At 39.2% G+C, this 22,558-nt stretch overlaps 1 protein-coding gene across 4 annotated transcripts in view; it reads left to right on the forward strand.

Annotated features, from left to right (window-relative positions):
* Window positions 1-21,256, forward strand: part of slc38a4 (solute carrier family 38 member 4) — a 34,626-nt gene extending 13,370 nt beyond the window's left edge. For all 4 annotated transcript variants that reach the window (XM_086146886.1, XM_086146885.1, XM_086146883.1 and 1 more), the window contains 15 exons: window positions 2,145-2,370; window positions 3,488-3,584; window positions 4,394-4,509; window positions 6,332-6,405; window positions 6,744-6,836; window positions 7,127-7,208; window positions 7,301-7,383; window positions 8,082-8,140; window positions 8,392-8,652; window positions 8,870-8,949; window positions 9,156-9,256; window positions 9,952-10,076; window positions 15,132-15,276; window positions 16,983-17,080; window positions 17,295-21,256. In XM_086146886.1, coding sequence (XP_086003012.1) covers window positions 2,246-2,370; window positions 3,488-3,584; window positions 4,394-4,509; window positions 6,332-6,405; window positions 6,744-6,836; window positions 7,127-7,208; window positions 7,301-7,383; window positions 8,082-8,140; window positions 8,392-8,652; window positions 8,870-8,949; window positions 9,156-9,256; window positions 9,952-10,076; window positions 15,132-15,276; window positions 16,983-17,080; window positions 17,295-17,399 — 1,644 coding nt within the window. In that variant the 5' untranslated portion in view covers window positions 2,145-2,245 and the 3' untranslated portion in view covers window positions 17,400-21,256. The remainder of the gene's footprint in view (window positions 1-2,144; window positions 2,371-3,487; window positions 3,585-4,393; window positions 4,510-6,331; window positions 6,406-6,743; window positions 6,837-7,126; window positions 7,209-7,300; window positions 7,384-8,081; window positions 8,141-8,391; window positions 8,653-8,869; window positions 8,950-9,155; window positions 9,257-9,951; window positions 10,077-15,131; window positions 15,277-16,982; window positions 17,081-17,294) is intronic.
* Window positions 21,257-22,558: the final 1,302 nt, after the last annotated feature.

Raw genomic sequence — 22,558 nt, forward strand, 5'->3', positions numbered from 1 at the left:
GCATCCGTCTTCCAAAGAGCCAGAACACAGGGAGAACAAAAATGACAAGTTCTTTACATAAAAGTCTGGTCATGTGGCCCAAAACTGAAACTGCTCAGCCTGTTGGTGACCGCGATGGAGCATTTTAACACCTGTAATATTGACTGTAAACAATGTTGTGATGCAAAGATCCTGTTGCTGATCCACCTCTGTCACAGGGCAGAGTTGCTCAACAAGTTGTAATCTCAGCCTGCAGGCGAGAGAAATAGTGGAAAGTAACCTCAGAAATATTTGGTAGTTGTGTAGAATTCAGGACTATTTACAGATTTGGTTGAAAGATATCTTTACCTCAGATTGAGTTGTTTTATTGTTTTAAAAATAGTATCTTCACTCGGGGCAGGGCAGGTAACACAACTGTATGAAAGAGTGATGATTTGGGCTGAAGTTCTGGAGTTTTTGGTTCATTCTGTACCTTCTGTTTAGATTTTGTTACCTTTCATAAAATTGCACTTTGCAAATATTCTAAATGTGCCTGTGTGTGTTTCACTGGCTCTTTGCTCAGTTCTGCCTGGTGAGCGGGTGTAGCTGGTTGGTTGGGAACTCAAATCATAGTTTTCGTGATATAAACCTTTTCCATATTTTGCACTGCTTTTTCAAAGGATTGTCTTTTGTGTAACTATTGTGTAAGTTTCTGTCATGTAGAGCTTTATATGCAACATATCCTGTTTTGATTTCAACAAACAGGAAGCACCACCTTTTTAGCGTTTCCATTCTGTTATCAAAAATCTTTCTGTAGGGACCTATAGACTCAGACCTACCGCCAAGGAGGAGCTCAAAAAAGTAAGAGAAGGATACTTTGTGAAATAATTATAATCACAAACAGGCAGCGAGCAGGCAGCGAGCATTCAATTTAATTATTTTTTTCATTTTATCACTGGCATAATGTTTCAATTCAGATTCAGCATGAGCTCATACTCGGACTCACACCCCATACTTTTTCGGTTTTAGCGCATAAGCAGCAGGTTTTGGTGCCTGTTACTCTAATAACGATCATGTAATCATGCAGTAACAACTAACAGAATGGAGGAAAGGGGGCGATAACATATTGAAATCTGATGTACTTGGTACTGAGAATTTTATTGCTTTTCTTTTTTCTTTCTACATTATCAACCGGCTCTTTTGGTCTTCCATTGTATATGTCAAGGCCTTTATTATCATGGACCTTTAAACATGGAGCTTTAACTTTAAGCCTAGTGTTGATGTTTGTTTCAACTTTAGAAAAGGAAACCACAACCAGCTCCAACAAGAGAGCCATTTGACAGCTTTGTAAATATTTTGCATCCTTAACCTGGTTTCATTTTATTGACTTAACATGTTATAAAGGTATAATTTCTGGTTTTAAATCAATAGATGTTCTTAAAAGTTTGTCTTTGCTTACTCTTAAAAGAGCATTCACTCATCAGTGAGTCAGAGGGATATGCACAGAAAAGTACATACAACTATTTGAAAAAAGACTAGGCTTATTCATCTGCTATGACTATAAGTCGTGCTTGAAAAGATGATGGAATTTAAGTTCAGATTCACACCCACAGTTATTTATTTAAAAGTGCAATGGAAAAGTTAAGAGTACAATTTGATATTTATAATGGCAAAATATGTTGTGTCACATAAAAGAAGCAGGGGCAAATAGTAGGAAACCACCCACCCACAGCATAAATTGTGCTGACCTCATGTTTGTGCAGATTTTTATGAAACACACCACTCAACAGTAGCTATTTGTATGAACGGTGGCTTGTAATGTCTTAGTAGAAGTAAAGCTGACAGAACCTCAGCTCCAGTAGTCCTGTTGAAATTTTGCGAGAGGCACCAAAATTGCATCATACTCTAACTTTCCTGTTTAAGATGGCATGAACAGCCTCTGTGTTTGAGGAAATCACATTAGTTTGTGAGATGTCTGCTGGATACATAGTTTTCATCGAGACTCTAGAAGTCAACAGGACAATTGATATACTTATGCCAGAGCCGGCATGTCATCAGTTCTATTTTTTTTTGGTTCAGCTTTGTTTTTAACAGACCAATGATTTATCCAATTAGTGAATTATCAGGAATACCAACGTCTTGTGATTTGAGCTGATTTTTCCAAATTCTTCTATATTTTCTTATAGGTGAATAACAAAGTCCAGCTGAGGCGAAAGAAAAATCCGAGCAGTTCCTTGTTGCATCTGACTGTATATCAACCCAAAATTTGAGCCCTCTGTGAGTCACCATGCCTGGAGTCGTGGATCGCATGGAGCTGAGGAAAGTCTCCACAGAAGCTGACGACGATAGCACCGACAGCCTCGACGGCCGCTATACAGAGCCCATTGACTCAGAGAAGGCCACCATCAACAGGTGAGCCGCTGCCAATGGTTATCAGCTTAGTGGAAGGAATACAGTTTTCTAATGAAATATAATGTTTTATCCACTAACGGGAGTGGTAATGGATTTTAATATTGTTAGGTCTGCTTTTACAAAAATCCTTGTTCCCTAACAGCCCAAGAAAATGGCCTCTCTGCTTCGTTTATGTTCCATAAATAACATTTATGTTATGTTGATACCAAAATTATAGATTCAGTTACATTTCTATTAAGATTAAGTTCTTGCCTTATGGACATTATTTTGATCTGCAAACCTTTCGGGCAAACGTGGAGATGATTCATACTATTCATTGCACTAAGCTTTTTAGTGAATGGCAATCTGGACCCCTTTATGGGACACAGAGAGAAAAGAAACACATCTATCAAGCCATGGGAAGTCCTGTAAAGTCAAATTTTGTTTACATATTGCCAATTCCCCACCGCATTGTCTCATGCTACTGTATGATTTAAAGCACGTCAGGACCACACTAAAATGATTTCCAGAAACCCAACATTCCCCCATCGACAAGGGGTCAGTTGGAAGTATGTTGGTGTTTGTTTGATTACTGTAAGAAATTAATGTCAGGTTTCGTTTCGTTTCATAAGTGGCAGGTACGTCTTTTTATCGTGTGCCATCGTGACCAAAGCCAGGCTATCTTAATGGTGTATATTCTCAAAACATTGCAGCTCAAACAAGGTTATTCAGATAGGACGCAGGCAAAAAACTCAATATGATGTATTGGCACGGCTGAGATTATGTTGGTTGGACATCCTTTCAATATATTTGTGGTTGTTCTCCTAAACTATGAAACTATCATAGTAGTCAACTGATTGCGTTTACCCTTCAAATCACCTAACTTTCTCTGTTAATAGTAGAACTTGAACACAAAGGCTTTGGCTTTCATTAAAGAAAACATTGAGGGAAAAAGTTAGTTTGCATTTGTATATGTTAGTTCAGTTCCCTAAACAAAACATTTGTCGAAAGGACAAGCAGAACTGCATGACTGCAAAACTTGTGCAACACAAACTTTCAGTAGTTTACCCTGAGTCACACATTCAATATGGTTGTCCTACATTGTGAGTTTTTCAAGTTAGTTTCTTGATCTTTACAGTCAATTCCTCGATGACAACGATGATGCTGAAAGCCAGAAGTTCCTGTCTAATGGGATGATGAAGAAGAAGAAATATGAAGAGTACCATGAAGAATATGTAAGAGCCATGAACATTTTCATTACCAACCTCACAGTTGTGATTACCAACAACAGAGTGGGACATTTAGAAAAATCATTCATTAGCCAAATATATATTTCTTTTTTTCCCTGATTTTTAAACACATGAGATATGCTCAAATAATTAAAGTAAAAGAATGATGCGTTTCAATAAATGGTTTAGTGTGTGGATGGTTTTGGTAGAAGGCTCTCAGCATCTTGAAGCTCCAATGTTTTTTTGTGATTTCTTTATTTCAGGAGTTATTGAACAGATCTGTGTCAATTGAAATAAGTTGTATTTACCCTTTGTCTTGTGGAAAAGTTTCTAACACGCCTAGTGTAAAAGAATTTGCCATTTTCTTTTTCCTGCATTTTCAATCAAGTATTGTTTAATATAAAATTTGAATTGGTCATGGAAACTGAAATAAACCTTCTTGCTGCTAAAATGGTTGTGAAAAGTATTCCAAACACCTCTACTACAATCCCCAGTACAAAACATTCAAACTGTATTTAAATTGGAAACTGAATTAGTGCAACATGGGGCAGAAGTATCTGCTCTGTATATATAATTACATCAACGAAGGAAAATATGAGGGCGTACTTTCTTGAATATTTGCCTCTCGATGACATATAGACAGATGTTTGGGAATGTTATCCGTGGTTTGATGCATATAACAGATGTGTGTTCTCTTTGCTGAAGAGGTTTACTGTTATTTTTTTCCATGTGCACTCACTATCTGAGAGTTTTTATAATCCAAAGGTTGACTCATTGTTGTTTGAATTATATCCTGTCACTGTCTTCTCGAGCAGCATCCTGGCCACACGTCCTTCGGGATGTCGGTCTTCAACTTGAGCAACGCCATCATGGGCAGTGGCATCCTGGGTCTGTCCTTCGCTATGGCCAACACCGGCATAATACTCTTTACGTAAGTATTACTGCAGCAGAATATTCATGTCATAGTATCTTATGACATGTATCTTAAGATTCAAAAGCCCTCTGTATACGTTGTTAATCATGTAGACCCTGATGCTGGGGGAGTGAACCAACTTTTATTCAAAAACAAACATATTTTGGGCAAATTTGTCAAAAGAAACTGTAGGCAGCAAGAGAGAATCACATTTTGGATTATTTTTGTATAAAAAAGGAACGGAAACCCTAAGTGTGATGGGATACACGTTAGATGGCTTGCAGTTTAATAGACAGCTGACTTACTGACCCAAGAACGGTATGTAAACAATCCTGCTATACTGTTTACAAGATAGGAACATTGTTTGTTTCTTTAGATTCTCTCTTTTGATATTCTGTAGACGCAATAGAATTATAAAATACACATAATATATACTTTAATTTTATTATTTTTGCAATTCAAATCTAATGCAAATCTAACTAGCCTTGGTGTCAGGAAAAGGTTTTCAATTTTACTTTTTATTTTTTTTCTACAAACCAGGGACCTTAATGTGACTGGATAATGCAATACATTTTTTCAGTTCCCAAATGCATATTATTGTTTTTGAGCCATGTCACACTGTGTTACTGGTTATCAGACTAATAACCATATCCTGTTGATCAAATTGGAAAATACGCCTTTAGAGTTAATAAACAGTGAAAACAAAAACAATCATCACGTCAGTGTTTTATTTTACTTTTAGCTTGTTGACCTTTACAAACACTTAAAAGGTTTTTTTGTAGTATGCTTATGATATGCAAATGATCAAAGCGAACAGTGCTTTTGATTTTTTTCAGTGAGAGAAACCCAGTCAGGCTTAGGCTTGAAAAAATCCATCAAAATCTGACCGAACATCTAAAGTGAATATGCGAAGGACAGCTGAGTGGTGATCATCGGTGATAGGGAATCTTTATCTGAATTTGTTGAACTTCATCATTGAGAATGTCTATTTGCATACCTGAACGTCATTTTAGAGTCTGCAGTTATCCTGCATAACCAGACGAGTAGCTGGGCAGTGTCAAGAATATTGCAGCTCTCATCTAAAGCTGGAGAAAATATTCAAATTTGACCACTCAGTACTTTAGCTGAAGCGCCAGATTTCCTGCAATCTTCTCAACATCCGCGTCACATTGCATCATTAAAATTTTTTTCTCTTGGCATGTTAGTGCTGCAGAGTCCAACAAATACTCCCTCATGAACCCCCTGTCCGAAAACTGCGATTTTTTGGGCGCGTAACTTGTCTTGACAGCTGCATTTGTGGTTGTGCAAAGGAAAAATCCTTGTTGGTTTTACAGTTTAGCTAGCAAAGCATCTGACCACCTTGCACACAAGTTTTTGGTCCCTCCTCCATATTTGGACACGCAGTGACGATTCAAATTGTAATCCGTATACATCATGACCTGCACCGCAATATAAATAATTTAGCGGTTCATGCGTTGTTGGAAACACGGCATTCAACACAGCATTTTTTTGGGCCTGAGCTGACATTTTGAGGGTAAACCGGCTAGCATCACTTGTTTCAGTTCATAAACCCACATCATGGATGGATGTATGTCCGTCCTAATATAACAAAAACAGCACTTGTATAACTTGAAAGGAATAAATGTTTTTTCCTTCATGCTCTGATTGACCTCTAATTGACCAGGGACGGCTCGCGGGGCACATCCAGCCCTCTGGCCCACCCTGTTCGGCCCGCGGGCCGTAAAATACCCATGTCTGATCTAGATCATAAAGGGGATCACAGACTATGTGCCAAAGTCCAGCATTCAGAACTAATATTTCACCTTCCCGCTGCCTGCAGAATTCTCCTTGTCGGTGTCGCCATCCTCTCCCTGTATTCGGTTCATCTGCTCCTTATGACAGCAAAAGAAGGAGGTTTGTATGAAGTTTTGCTCAGCTCTTTGAATTATTATTTTTAACCAACTTTTGTTGCATAGAAAAAAAGTAAAAAAATTCTGCTTTGTAAAATTGCATTTTTTGCAATATTTACTCGGTCTCTTCAGCCCCCATGTGTTATAACATCATGTTCTCCATTCTGACTGGCTGATGACTTCCAGCATAATTTATATAAAAATGCACATGCTTATTGCACATGTGCAATAAGCAAAAGTCATATTTTTGCAGATTTGAATGTAACAGCCAAATACACACCTTATATTCATTTTCATTATTTTCTTTAAATGACTTGTGTTTTTATGACTCCACTCCGGCAGGATCCCTGATCTACGAAAAGCTTGGAGAGAGAGCGTTCGGTTGGCCCGGAAAAATGGCAGCATTTGGATCTATCATCATGCAAAACATTGGAGGTGGGCAAATGTGTGTCTGCATACAAATGGGAGACAAATCTGAAGCTCTGACATTTTATTATTGTTATTGGGGTAAAACTACTCTTGCTGTGACTGCCCCGTGAATTTAATTCTCCTTAGATAAATCAATCAGACAAAAGAAATATCTGTAAGCATATAGAGACTTCTCATTTTACTAGAAATTGCTGAGTAGTTTTTTTGTTAAAATGACACAAATGAAGCTGTATATAAAGAGAGGATTTTTACTTCTGTGCCTGAGAAGTATTTCCATATTTGTTTTTGTGCCACAGCCATGTCCAGTTACCTGTTCATTGTAAAATATGAGCTTCCTGAAGTGATCCGGGCCTTCATGGGATTAGAAGAAAACTCTGGGTGAGTGATAATTGTGCAATTTCAATGCATTGATTTTTATGTATTTCCATATTGTGCATTTCCAGTGTTAATTCTTTTGTTTTGTTTTGCAGTGAATGGTACTTAAACGGGAACTACTTGGTGGTGTTTGTTTCGATTGGAATCATTCTCCCTCTGTCTCTCCTTAAAAATCTAGGTATGGATAAAGTTGCATGAACATGAAGTATTAAAGAAATGTAACTCTTAATCACTGACATAAAGCTTTTGGCTGACGAGTAAACTGAGAAATGTCTAACTATCTCACCACATGTTTTGCGAGCTGTCAAATATAAATGTTACTGCCGACTTGTAAGAGGCTGGATCCATATCACTTCCTGCATCCACAAGCCAAAATGCTCCATAGCTGTCTTTGAGCGTCTCTACATGATCAAAAGTAATGCAACACCAGCAACTCCTTAGTCAGCTATGACAAACATGAGTTAATGTAATATAAGACTGTAATTAAATCTGAAGTCAGCTCAAAAAGCAGCTATCATTTTATGGATACAAGAATACGATCTGCCTCCAACAGCCTAGAACCGGGATTATGCAATAGAAATAGTTTAATGCAAAACGGGGCATCGTGCTATATATGTCCTAGCACACTCAGTAACCTAGAAGGTTCATTCACGCTGCAAATGAATTCTGAGCTACTCATATATTTTTTTTCTATTTTAAGATATGGGGCCAGAAAAATTGACCTATATTCTAGAAAAGACATCCAAGTAAATTAGAACTGTAAAAATGTAATCAGATCAGCACAGAGAAAGAGTAGTAAAGCACTGTCACATTCATACCTAGAAGGCCTTTAATTGCACTCTTTGTGTGGTTAATAGCAATATTTGCTTTTTGCAGGTTACCTGGGCTACACCAGCGGGTTTTCTCTTACGTGCATGGTCTTCTTCCTGGGTGTGGTGAGTTTATATTTTTAACAGCAAGACCGTCATAGAGAGCAACTCCAATCGCACATCAGGCATTTCTCCCTAAATACATTTGCGCTGCTTAGAGCTGCTCTAGATGCTATTTCAAAACATCTATGAAATTTTATAACGATCTCATGATAAAACCACAGGAGAACTCCCAATCACCCCATATCAAGTGATTCACAATTTATGCTGAAAACTTTTGAAAATAACGTGATTCCCAATTTTCCCTTCTTTTCTAGATGATCTACAAAAAATCCCAGCTGCCCTGCCCTCTCCCTTTCTTTTTCCACCATTCATCCAACCTCAGCATGAACGCCACGGGCATGGCAGGATTGTACACTTTAGATAACAACTCTGCGCTAATGGACTTCTCCAGAGCCGATGTCTCCCCGGCAATACAGAGCAGCCATGATGCCCATCACTCCACTGGGGTTCACTTCCAACCTCATCCTGATGATGAAGAGATGTGCACACCCAAATACTTTGTATTCAACTCACAGGTACAACAGTGTGGTTAAGCTTGTAATGCTGGTTCAGAGCTTTTGACACTTGTCTTATTTATGTTTGACCAAAAACCTCTTTGTAAGGTTGTATCTAGGGGGGGGCAGGTAGAAAGGTGTGGCTTTTTAAAGAGCAGGATATACAGAGGAGGTTTCTTCTCACAGTATCCTGATGTTGATTCTTTTTTTATCATGCAAATCTGCCTTTTCTTCTCAGACGGCATACACTGTGCCCATCCTCGCTTTTGCTTTTGTCTGCCATCCTGAGGTCCTGCCGATCTACAGCGAGCTGAAAGAGTTAGTCCTTTTCATTCTCTCAGGGCTCTATGTAAATACCATATATGCCTTAGAAATTGTTGCGATTGCACCATTAATAACACGCTAGTGGATGAAACTGCATTTTGTCCGATCATCCTATTAAATCTTAAAAAAGTGTGTTTGCTGCAATGAACTTTGTCAACCCTGCCATATATTTATGAAAATCCTTTCTTTGATTTTTCTAGTCGCAGCCGGAAAAAGATGCAGACTGTGTCCAACCTGTCAATATTCGCGATGCTCATCATGTACATGCTGTCGGCGTTATTTGGCTACCTCACCTTTTATGGTAAAAATGTCAGAAATGTTTATTAAGCTTAGTCTCTCCTTAATTAAAAATAGTTACCACTGAAATGAAAATTTAGCCATTAAATATATACGTCCTTCCTGATGCACTGTTCACTTTTGTAGCAAAACCAAGTTGCAGCTCACTCCTGGATTTTTTTTTTTAAGCTCTCATAACATATGACCATGAACAATAAAAATATGATTAACTTTGGCATTTACTTTTAAGTAATCTCCTCGTCAAGGTAACTACATAGTTGAAAAATTATTTAGAATTTAAAAAATTATTTTCTGCTGAGCCTTGAAAGTAACCTTCGATACTGTTATGTTGAGAATGTGTAGTGTGTAGTGGAGGCACACTCTGCTGGACAGCCCGAGAGATCACAACATTTTTAGTTCACCAGAGGCCTCATCATATTGCCTATAAAACAAATACACATATTGCATTTGTCTAAGCAAACTCACATATACTTTACAACTATACAGCTGTGACAGAATCATATTGGCAGCTCATTTGAACTAACTTAAAACGCCTCTGTCTCTGCTTGTACTTTAAACTGCTCAAGTACAAATTACCTCATGCGTATTACCACCACTCTGCACAGTCCCCATCTGTTACTTTGCAAAAAATGATATTTGCAAGCTCCTTTTGACATTTCGGCACATGTGAGTTCTGTGTTTTGTCAATTATAATTGCAGATTTTGTTGAGGCAGAGCTGCTCCACACCTTCACCAAGGTTTACAAGTTCGACACCATGCTGCTGCTGGTGCGTTTGGCTGTCCTCACTGCTGTTACCCTGACAGTCCCCATTGTGCTTTTCCCAGTAAGTACAATTACGAAGCATGCAATCTGTTCCTCTTAAAACGCTCTCGTAGTTTATATGATCAGCAAGTCTCCTCGAGGGACAAGAAGAACATTCAAACTGCAGAGCAGAATCAGCACATTATGATGGAGAGCAGAAACATACAATAACAGTTTCACAGAGAAACACACACCGCCCATGTAATTCAAAGTACCTGGGTGTGCTACCTTCCACCCTATGTCAGCCGGCTTCTAATAAACACTTTTTCCATTTCATCCGTGCCACAGTAGTGCCACTCGGTCTCCTTGCTCATAGGCCTGGGTTTGTTTGCTGCAGACTCAGTCCTTCTTGTCTGGATGGAGCTGTTTTTTCCTGGCGCCCTGATGAAGGGAACACGCTGTTCCGCTTGCACCGTCTGTGTATATTGTCATCTTTGGTTCCCAAAGCACAGCAGCTCGTGCTATAAAAATGACATACATCTTCAATCGCCACACATATGCCTGAATGTGCAGACTTGAGTTTCAAAACTAAAGCCATTTTCAGCTTTTTTTTTCATCTGGTCAAAGCTGTCGGCAGGTCATGCTCAGTTTGCAAAACCCATCTCAGTTACAATCATTCTCAAATATAAGTCTCAATTTCCTCCCCATACATGGTAAGGGGGCTAAAATTAGGTTTCCCCTTATCTGACTCACAGAGAACAAAAATGGCTGTTGACCAAGAGGAAGTGTAATGTTCTCTTTTGGCTTTCATGATCTCACATACCCGCACACACACAAACGCATATGTAAAGTTGCTTGCATGTAAATTGAAGCAGCCTCCCCCCCAACCCCTTGAATTTAAATTATGCGCAGGGAATGTAGAGACAGCATTCAGCCACCAGAGGGCAGCAGCTCAGTTGACATTCGGTCACTGAGAAGTGCTGAAAGAGAATGATGCAGCACAGCTGCCTTCTAATGGAGACACACCAGTGCCCACAGCAGCCATGCATCACATACTTGCAGAATGAGTCAGACGATTCCCTTCATTGTAAAACATTCAATCCTCTATGTTTAAGCTTGATTCACTGCAAACCATCACTAAGTTACAGTTGCCGTTTTCCTCGGCATCGCTTAAATGCACTCACGTTTTCCTCTGCACATGCACTGTTTTTTTTTTCTATGGAGGGGAATGTCAGAGGAATCCCCCCCATCCCCGTGCTCACCCAGCCGCCCCGCCCACCTCCTCCACTCTCTGCAGTGGAAGTTTACAGGATCAGAATGGTCAGTGGAAAAATCCTCAACCTGACCACCACCATCACGGAGATAAATGGGGTGGAGCCATCTGGAAAAAAAAGGGGAGGGGGGGGCAAGGGAAATAGAAACACAGAGAGAGAAGCTGGTGGGGGTAAATACGGGAACACCCATCTGCCATGAATTCTCTGAGAAACAATGAGTCAGACTCACAACCACTGAGTAATGGTCATGGATTGTGCCAAATTTATACTGCGTAACTGCAGCCTGCAGACGGAATATCATCAATTTTAGCTGTAAATGTACACGTCGGGTACAGCGTGCCAGTATATCCATGACAATAGTCATTCCCAGCAGCACTTAGAGGTCACAACACAAATTATAAACCTCATGTGAGACCAGCATATAATACAATTTCATCAACCTGCATATGAACGAAACAAGTAACAAATTTAAACATAATCAAGAACAAAGAATGATAACTGTGTTAACAAAACAGGGTTAGCCTTCGGTAAGGTAAAAATTATATAAATTATATATATAATTATATGTAAAAAAATTGCAACTCAAAAACGGATCCATTTCTGACTATTTTAATTTCAGAGATCAAGATTATTACTCAAGTAATACAGGAACATTCACCAGCTTCTTACAGTGAGTTATTTTTAATATTGGGGAAACAAGAAACCTCTCGTCTGTTTTGCCCTTTCACATGGAATAAACCGCCTGTTTCACATTTTAGCTCTTCATTTAACAAAATTGTTACTTTTTTAATTAAATTTCAGGTCCAGCTTGCAACAGGAGGGGTCTTTGGTTGGTTGATAAATAGATAAGATCTGGTTTTTCATCAGAACACATCAGGAACTGATCATCTTTGTGTTCAAATATCGACTAACTAACATAGTTAGTGTATTCATCATGGAAAATGCAAACCATTTGTATCATTAACAAAATCATTTATTCAAGGCCTTGGATCATGTAATATGAGTCCTTCCCAAGCGATTTGAAACTGAGATAATATGTTGTTCAGCCATCCATCTGTGCTTAAGTTAAAACATAAAACTTGCTCTTTCCCAATCCTCAACCTTGTGCCCTCTAAATTTAGTGGGCTTTTTATTCAAAAGCCATGTCCAGACTAAGTGGAGCGGTCACAGTTTTGGCATATGCCACACTTTAATTTATAAAATAAACAACGCCCCTAGATAGTTGGGGCAGTTGTAAATGGGAAATTATTTCAATGTTCTTTTCCCCCACTGCATGATTCATTAGTGAACATAGAAGCAACTTTAGTTAAACGTGAGTTCAATATTGCCCCTGAAACAACAGAAGATACCTTGAAATGTACAGTCAGCAAAAATTAAGACGTGTTGAAAAGAATGAAGGTGTGACGGGCCGTGGGTTAAACGCCCGAATCCTTCTTGAACAATAGGCTCAGGGCTTGTACTTTCATGAAGAAATTTCTATGGAAAGACGCAAATCATAGCGTCACAATTTTTGGTCCGTTATTGTTGTTGCTCTGGGTGAGAAATGGACATATTGTTATTATCTAATTTAATCATGAACTGAAGAAGCATTTGAGTTACAAAGTGTCTGTCATACAAATGTGCAAACAGATTTCACTAAAAAATGTCCTTGTTCAGAAATAGTCATTTATTTTCTATCACATTTGACCCTGTTGTTAATGAAGCTCAGTTTGATTGAGACGAACGCGTCTCAGTTCAGAAGATGCCAAGTTTCCATTTGACATTTAAGAATTTTTCCTTGAATCTGATCGCCCTTTATCATACAAGAAAGGCTGCCGACTTCTGTCAAAAGATAAGCATTTATGTGTTTATGTCCTTGGCTCCAGAGGGTTAGTTGTATATGAACCCAAGGTTTGTGTGTGCATGCTCCCTTTGTTTCAGTGCAATAAACGTGCACACGTGTGTGTGTGCGGGTGGGTGGGTATACAGTCACGTGAAGGAGAGATGCAAACACAGTAGCTCACACAGAGCTTTGGCAGGATTCAGAACATAATGAAAGGGGTTTATGTCGAGTCAAACATGCCCCAGTTCTCAGGATCGGGCTGCAGTTTGAAGCCATGGGAGAGCACCAGTCAACGGCTCCGCCCTCACCTTTATATCTTGCAGCCTATCTGTCAAATGTCAGACAAGTATAAAAGCCTCAGGAAGCTCAATTTTAAGTCACCCATCAGCTGTTTTACTTTTTTATCATCACGGTTATGTGGTTCCCTGTTTATGTTGTTTTGTGAGAAAGGTTGTTTTGGCTTAATTTCACACAATTCACCTGTTGTCAAAGTCAATTTTGAATAGATGCCTTAAAAGGATCAATGCAATGGAAATAATCTTGTCTTAATTTGGCACTTTTACAGAGAAAACAAAACTAGTGTGTGAAAAGGGCATTGTGACACCTGTGAATCGAAGACTAGAAGTGAGTCAAGATACAACCGGTCCACTCTTGCTCCTCACAACTAGTTCATCCAGCTCTGTGAGCTTGGATATGTGTGTATTTGCGAACACGTGTGTATATGTGTATGTTTTTCAGGAGGAGGGGGCAGGGGGTAAACAGTGAGAGTAAAAAGTGCAGAAATATCACACGGTGAACTCCAAAGACTTCACGCTAGGTAACAGTGAGGTGCAGAATAGCTTGGAGCCCCACAGAGAAATTCCCTATCCAGGTTCTAGTTTTCCACGCTGGCCCAATTATGCGACACTTGGTGGGAAGGAGGGGGATACGGAGACAGCGCTATAAATTTTGGAGACATGTGCTTAAATTATTGTCATTATCTACGGATAGTAAGTCTTGCCTAAAGTGCTGGCCTTTTTTTTTTTTGCAGCCCCCTGACTGTCTCGACGCAGGTCAGTCAGTTCAATCTGACAAAGCAGAAAAGCCAGTTAATTCGATTTTTTTTTTTTTTTTTTTTTTTTTGCACCCTGACTTTAGAAGCCAACCGGATATAAATCTTGTGCTTTAGCCGGACTAGAAAGGACACAAAGGTGGAATGCGGTGTCTTGCCAGCATTGAGAATGTACACGCCTTGGTGAAAGCAAAATCAGTGGCGTAAAGAGGAAAAACTCTCCCTGACATTTGCATCTTGTATTTCAGGCTCATTCCAAAAGCAGCCGAATGTATTTAGTTCCTCTACCTGAAAACAGCAGAAGATTAATATTTGAAAAACGAAAAAAAAAAATACTCACTGCAGGGGAGTAACAGTAACAGTAAAGCCACACCTCCCCCCTATAGAGGACCCACCTTCCTCTCACTACCGGCTGATGCAATCCCATCGTTCCATTGCGCTGTGGGAGATAATCCCTTGCCTTTTTGAATGGGAGCCGTAAGCACTGCCTCTTGTAACCTGACGCTGCCTCCGGCTTCACCTGATACCCACAACCTTTCACCCACTGGGGGCTTGAACAGGCTGCCTGTGGCTCAGCAGCACCAGGCGTCTTAGTAGAGATCTGTGTGACCCTGGTCCTCTGTTTCTTTCTCTCTTACACACAAACACACACACACATATACACAAAGAGAGAGAGAGTGAGTGAGTGAGTGAGCTCCAGGAAACATTCTCGTATCACAGCAGTTGACACAATTTAGTTGGTGGCCAATTGTGGGAACCTGCCTCAGGGACAGGGCGGCAGGCTGTTCTTAACTGTGTTGTGTCTTTAACACCGGCAGACAGCGTGCACACAAACACAATGAGCAGCCACAAATCTTTCCTCACACTCTGTTTTAATATTGTATTTGACCAAAAATGCTTTATTCATTAATTGTCTTGTCCGCTTGGAGCTTGCGCTCCATCGTTGTTTGTTTAATAGATTCTTTACAAATATTTCCATACTTTCCCCAGATCCGCTCCTCCATCACCACTTTGCTGTTCAGCGGTCGAGAGTTCAGCTGGGTTCGCCACCTGCTGATTGCCGCTGCCATCTTAGCCTTCAATAACATGCTGGTGATCTTCGTCCCCACAATCAGAGACATTTTTGGTTTTATCGGTGAGTCCGATTTCCAGGAATTCTTTTTTCCCATTGGTTATAACCATAGAATCATTGACACTGCAGAAAAATAGAAATTCATAAATGGGCAGCTCAGCCCTGATATTATGAGGCAAAGGCAGGGGGAATGCAGTGGCTTAAAGTTTCAGCTGTTAAGTCACGTGAGGCGTGTGTGACCACCACATCTAAGGTTCCTGCTTCAAGTACACATAAACAGGAAAAACACAAGTGATCATTTAGCACCAGTATTCAGGAGCGATAACCCTGCGGCAGTGAGAAGTCGCTCTTAATCTTTTCACAGTCATTTTTAGTAAAAATAGGGTGCCTCCAGTCGTTCAGGGCCGAAAACTGTCGGTCATCCAATCCTGTCTGATAAACTAGATTCATTCTTATCTTTTTTCTAACTTTGAAGAGTTCCTAACTTTTGTTGGGTGGAGTTTCCAAGAAACTCCTGCCCTGTGTATTACTCACCAATTACTCATACAAATCATAAAATGAAGGATATGTGCATTTCTCAAAAAATGAATATATTGACAGTAACACATTTAAAACTATGTTTATGTTATATCTTTGTCCATTTCTGTTGATATGATAGGAATAGATATCCCTCCCTGACAGGATACCAGTGAAGTGCAGTTAAATGATAAATATTAGACGTGATTGTCCTTGTACTCTGACAACATGTAAAACAGCTATGAACACTGAATCACTGCCATCCTCATACAGCGTCATTATGGCTATATCTTCTCTATAAAATATATTATTGACTGCATTAGCTGTGTGTTCATAACCGATTCCAGATGCCACAATGTTAGATAATCTCTCTCAGACCACTGTCTGCAGCTGGGCTTATTTCTCAAGATCCAGGTTGTTATTTTTTTTTACCGACAAGAATGGCTTGAGTCTATGTTTTCCTTCCATATTTGACAGCCAATGGTCATCCAAAGTCAAAAAATCCGCCAAGTATTCAGGCACAGAATTACACAAGCAGCCCTCTGTAATGTGCTATCCAAACTCCAGTCCAGTCCAAACTTTACAACATCTTTCTTCTACTCTGCCTTAACTCCTCTACTCTCAGCTGACCAATGAAAGCATAAACATGCCCCAAAATACTATGAAAAAGTAATCATTATGGTCTGTTTGGAAAATATCACAGCTGAGGTCATACCAATCCGATTTCCAAAGCCAGTTTTGGGGTTGATAATAAAAATTTGAAAAATCTATGCACCAAATAGTGTTTAGGGTTGATTGTCAAACTTGATTGTCAAAAATTCAGCATCCTTGCCGCCATATTTATATATAGCAGTTATTTTTCTTTAAGTTTTTCTAACATTGTTAGCACAAAATGGAAAATCTTTCCTCAAATGAAAATACAAAAAGTGACAAAATCTTATTGCAGTCATGTGAAACTGGTCATAATCATGAGTCCTATAAAGAAAAAAGTCTTTTCATTAAAATAAGCTTTTTGTTCTCGTGAAATTCCCCCACTGTTGGACGAATAAAGGAACATTCTATTCTATTTCTTTTTGCTTTGTCTTTCCGCATGCCTAACCAATTTTGTTTATTTGCATTTAATCAGAAGCCTATAGGACTGTAAAAATGCTAGGATTTGAATTATATCAGGCCATTAATGTCAGATTAGTCTGCACCAGTGTAAGAAGCTTCATGAAGTACCAGGCTGAGATGGGAATTTGATTTTGTTGCAGGTTCATCTGCAGCCACCATGCTAATTTTCATTCTCCCCGCTGCCTTTTACCTCCGCCTGGTAAAGTCAGTGCCCCTCCGTTCCCCTCAGAAGATCGGGGTAAGTAGAAAGGAAGAAACACACACACACTCTCACACACACACACACTATTAAGAGCAGCTTTCTCACTAGATCAGCTTTCCCAATCTATCCCCCGGAGGAGCCGAATAACATTTGCAGAAAGTGACTAGTCAGAAATTTCAGCAGAACCCTGCAGTGCATCATCACATATTCACCTGCATTTCTTCCCTTCTCAATCTGCCCTGCTCCATAGGCGTCCATCTTCCTGGTCGTGGGAATCATCTTCATGATTGGCAGCTTGTCACTCATCGTACTCGACTGGATTCACAACCCTCCAGGCTCCGGTGGTGGTCACTAAGCATCCCCGTTTTTTTTAGTTGTTTTTTTTTTCCCTCCTGATTCAGATTGAACAGTGCAACAAACTCCCTCCACCCCGCAAACACTGGTGTCTCATCTGGTTCACCCCAGCTGTTCCAACATTCGGGAACAAGGGGTCTTAAGAGCTTCCCTTTCATTAGATTGATCATTAACAGTTATTTTTAATATAAGCTGCACCAGGTTCTGATATCTTCCATTTGCCCCCTGGGCCTCTGGAGGGAACTTTTTCTTTTAGCCTGGGTTTATTTTATTTTAGTCTTTTTTATTATTTTTCATGTTGTTTAGTTGTGGATTTGATGCAACACAAAAGGAGAAAATCAAAACGAGGGGGGGGGGACGTAGACCCCACTTGTTTGGTCCAATGTGAAAGGAACAAGGCGATGATTGTGATTGACAGTTTCCAGACACAAAGACAAAGAACAAACTCGTTGCATAGCCTCCTCTACATCTGAAAAGATGAGCCTCCAGTCTGCTGTGAATTTTGAAGACGACATTTGGAGTCAAGGTCCGCCTTGAAACAAGGAGCACTTCTAGATAATGAATTAACTTTGTGTGTAGAACTCTTACACACATGCTACACACTAACTTAAGATATTCAAACACATCTGTAGTTCTTGACAAAAGTCATCTCAGTTGCACCTGAAAGGTAATCGGTAAATCAGCCACGCAGATTTTTTTCTAGACAACCGCATTTTTATGGGATTATGGGATGCCGGGTTAACAATCAGATACTTTTGCCAAAGTCCATACGTGCAAAGTGTGACAGAGTCATGCTAAGTGCTTCCCCAACTCCCAACAATCAAGGATCTTCCTCACCAGCCAAAAGCCGTTTGATCCGAGCTGTGCACGTGAAGAATGCAGAGGAGATGCTTTCAGTATTATTGTCACACAGGGATCCGCACATCCAAAATATGAATGTAACCATGTTTCTTTTCTGACAAAAAAAAAGGTATTGTACATAATATCTCACAAGGCTTATGTATTGCCTTGTATTCATTCAGGTTGAAAGACTTTTTATACTGAATTCCAATACATATAAAGTACACCTGCTGGCGAATGAAGGCACTTGATGCAGGGCTGGACAACAAGGTATAAAACATATGACGGTATTTTGATAAATTGCAAAGAGATATACCTTTCTAATGACAAATTGAACAAACAAAACCAAACCTGCATTGCCTAACACCCTAAAACTAAGGATTTGTGTCAGAAGGTGTCATGTAAATGGAAGAGCCTTGTGATTACTGTGATTGTGCTACTTCACTCAAACAGTGTGATATTGTGTATGTTAAATAGAAGACATGTAGAAGTGTCTCACAATTTCAAAAGTGCTGTAATTTTGGAGGAAGTCGGGTGGTATACTTTGTAACACATCCACCATGGTATTTGTATCATAACTAGCTAGTATTTATATTTGCATTGACGTACAGAGAGTATGACCGATATTAGGGTCAGAGTAGAAAAGATCAGTGGAAGTATAGGTAGCATATGGGTCATATGTTCCAAGCAAGGTTTAAATATTTAGCTGATTGGAGTATTAACTGGACATATAATATCATTTTTAGTAAACTTTGCTCATCCTACGCATTAATTTAATATCTGGATGGAATTGGACTTGATCTGTTTAAATCCGGTTGAAGTCAAGCATAAACCCAATTCAGAATCTACACAAAACTAATGGTGGCATAAGACACCTGGCAGAAACTGACAGAACAGAATCAGTGGCCAGCAGCTGAAAAATGTCTACATTTCAAAATCATGTTAAAAACTCTAAAATTAGCATTGTTTTATCCATATTCTAACAACATAGAGATTGTGTAAAATCTTCTGTCCTCAAACCTGCAACAGTGCCTTTTTTAAGATTTTATACATGGATTGGCATCTTCTTCAAGTGCCTTTGATCATCCACAATTGATTAATTCAAAAATTATTTTTCTTAATACACCTCCTCTCCTATGTCTTTACGTGCCACCAACACATCCAGCCAAAGTGGAAATCATTTACAGATCTTTTGCAGATCTATGTACAAGAAACAAATAGATATTTCAAATGAAATAGTGTATATGTGCATGTTTTTGAATTACGAACATGGTCTTTTTGGACAGTTGTATATGCTCTGTAAATATTCTTTATTTTATGGTACACTGACGCTCATTGTCTGTGTGAGCAGGTTTTTGAGAGGTTCTGCCTCCAAGACTTCTGCAACCCCTTGTTTTACTGTATATATACAATATACTGTATGTGTGTGTGTATACATATATACATATATATGTGTGTTTATAGATACTGTATGGGTATGTGTGTGTAAACACACATACAAACACATACATATAGATACACCAATATGTGTGAATTTATGTACATGCACATTTATGTATCTGTATACATATGTGTATGTCTATACAGTATATATATACACACACAGACATATACTCATACGTTGTAAATATACATATATATATATGTATATGTATAACGCATTGGGGTTTTTTTGCTGTACGACAGTAGTTTCTTTCCCGTTTTAATGTATATTTGTAGAAAATGTTTCTAAATATAAATATCCATTTTTATGTTTTAATGTAATTTTGTCATATAAGACTGACTAAATCAACAAGCAGTTTTCCCCAAATTCTGTGAAAAACAGGGCAACATGATTCCATAGCTGACCGACTCCCGCTCACCAACACTGGGTTTGAATAAAATCCACTAGTGGACAGGACTGAGGTCGAATCAGACTTTGTAAACAAACTTCACATTTGCTTTTTGTAAGATATACATTATGTTGCACAAGCAGAGATGTCATGTTTAGTGGTGCCATTGTTTTTTTTTCCGTCAATCGGAAAGATTACACAAAATATGACCAAACTGAATTTTAACAATAAGATGGGAACATAGCTAAGGAACCAGATGTTCAAATGGGGAGTAGATACATTATGCATAGAAATTTGGGGAAGGTCTGCCCTTCAAGTTAAATTATTTAATCCACCTGTGCTATTCCCCACTCAACTTGGGAAATCTTCCTTTACCTTTGAATGAAATTTTTCAATTGCAGATGAAACTTTCCTTGTGTGCCGGTCTGAAGCTCCACCTGGATAGTCACTGGTCAGACCCTACTTTAGTTTTTCTTGAAAATCCCTGCTGTCGGAGAAGATGTTCTCAATCACTTTGGTGTGGCCTCGCTGCTGCAGCTTTACTTGAACTGAGGTGTTCAGCTGACCTTTGCTGCTCACCACCAATGTCCAAACAAATGGTTCGTTCTCACTTTTTAAAAACAATCTGGTTAATTTAATCTAAATTTGTATAAGGGATGTTAAGCTGAGAGAGCTAACTCTTCTCCTCAGGTTGGGTTTCATCCTTTTAAAGGCACATTTTACAGCGAAGGAATACAGATGGCAGTTTTGTTTTGTTTTGGGAGTCTTTTCCTCCTCAGTTTGTTCCCAACACTACATCTCTAGCCTCTTGAGTATCTCAGGTAATCGGTCTGGCGGAAATTTCTGATTTAACTTTTGAAGAGCTTCAGTCATCAACTGTTTGCACGATTGAGCCAAGTTTGTACAATAATGTCTTTTAAAACTGCTCTGGCTTCAGTTAAGTCATTCTGTGAAATAAAAGTCAAGCAGCCCCAGCCATGTAAAACAAGGTTTAGAAAGGAGTTGTACACAACCACCTGCCTCATTTTTCTACGGACCCTCGGCCACAGAGAAGCACTGGCTCATTGTTTCTGCCTTCTGTGGATCACACTGAACTTTCAGATTTGTGATTTTAAACTAAATGGGATGTTTTTGTATCAGTGTTGCTGTTTCATCATCATGAACAATAAAAATGTGAAATAAAAATACCACATTTGTATATATTTTTAAACTCAATTTGAGTGAATTAATACATATAAGACATCTGTGGACCACAGTATATTCTATGTGTTTTTGGAATTTTGGAATCGTAAAAGTTTAATGGCTCCATTGTCCATTCTTAGACCAGTTCGAAGTAATACTAAGACTTACATAACCGTCCTATACAAGCTGGCGCAACATCCAGCGCCATTGATTTTTTGGCATCACTGTCTGATGATACCAGGCCTTTAGATTGCTGTTTCTGTCTCGCATCTCCAGCTGACATGTTGCACTTGAGTGTAATGTTCCTGGTCAAATCTGAGGGGAGTTACATAACCTTTATTTATTTATTTATTTTTCCAGAAAGTAAAATGTTCAGTTTATTCTTGGTGACATTTGAGGTTTTTCTTATATGAGAAAATGACTGGGTAACCTGAATCTGCTTCATAAGGACTATGTGACATGTGCTAAAGACATTTAACCCATGGAGAATATAGTGCTCCAAGCAAAAGCTGATGGAAAATTTTTGAATCATTAAAATCCACTCTAAATGTTAAAACCTTATATGCAGCAACAAGATCTGAAGTGCTGCAAGCCCAGAGGTTGTTGGTGTTTTATATTTCCATGATACTATAATAATTGTACAAAAGCCAACCTTTTTTTTCAAACTAAGGATGTTTTTTTCCTCCATATTGTTAATTCCAACACCCGCTCTCCTATTTTTCAAGCAGCATTTTTTTTCTGCAGTGCTAATTGAAGATGTTGAGTTAATATTTGTTTTTATCCACCTTGTGAACTAATTCCAAGTATGAACAGGTGGACTTCAGTTAAGTGATGCTTTCACAGTTTCATAACCATAAAATGCTGTGTATCAGTAGACAAACAAGAGTTATTAACAGGATATAACATACTAACATAGTAAGTAGGTAGGTGCAAGCTAAAATAAAAGCAGCAACAAACAAATCAACTCAAGATCCATCCATCTATCCATTCATTCATTTTCTCCCGCTTATCCAGAGTCGCGTCGCGGGGGCAGCAGACGCCACAATGAGGCCCAGACCTCTCTCTCCCCCGCCACAGCTCCACTGGGGGGACCCCAAGCCATTCTCAGGCCAGCCTGGAGACATGTCAGCATGTCCTGGGTCTTCCTCATGGTCTCCTCCCAGATGGACATGCCCGAAATACGACCGACAATAGGACCACAAGGTCGATCAAAAGACTGTCGCTTAAGGTGTGTTGGTGCCAAGTGCACATATGGACACCTTTATGCCGGAACATGGTGTTTGTTATGGACAATGACGAGCACAGA

Source organism: Fistularia commersonii, chromosome 5 (assembly GCF_037954325.1).
Source record: "Fistularia commersonii isolate RoL2024-O1a breed Wild chromosome 5, RoL_Fcom_v1.0, whole genome shotgun sequence".
Lineage (NCBI taxonomy): Eukaryota > Metazoa > Chordata > Actinopteri > Syngnathiformes > Fistulariidae > Fistularia > Fistularia commersonii.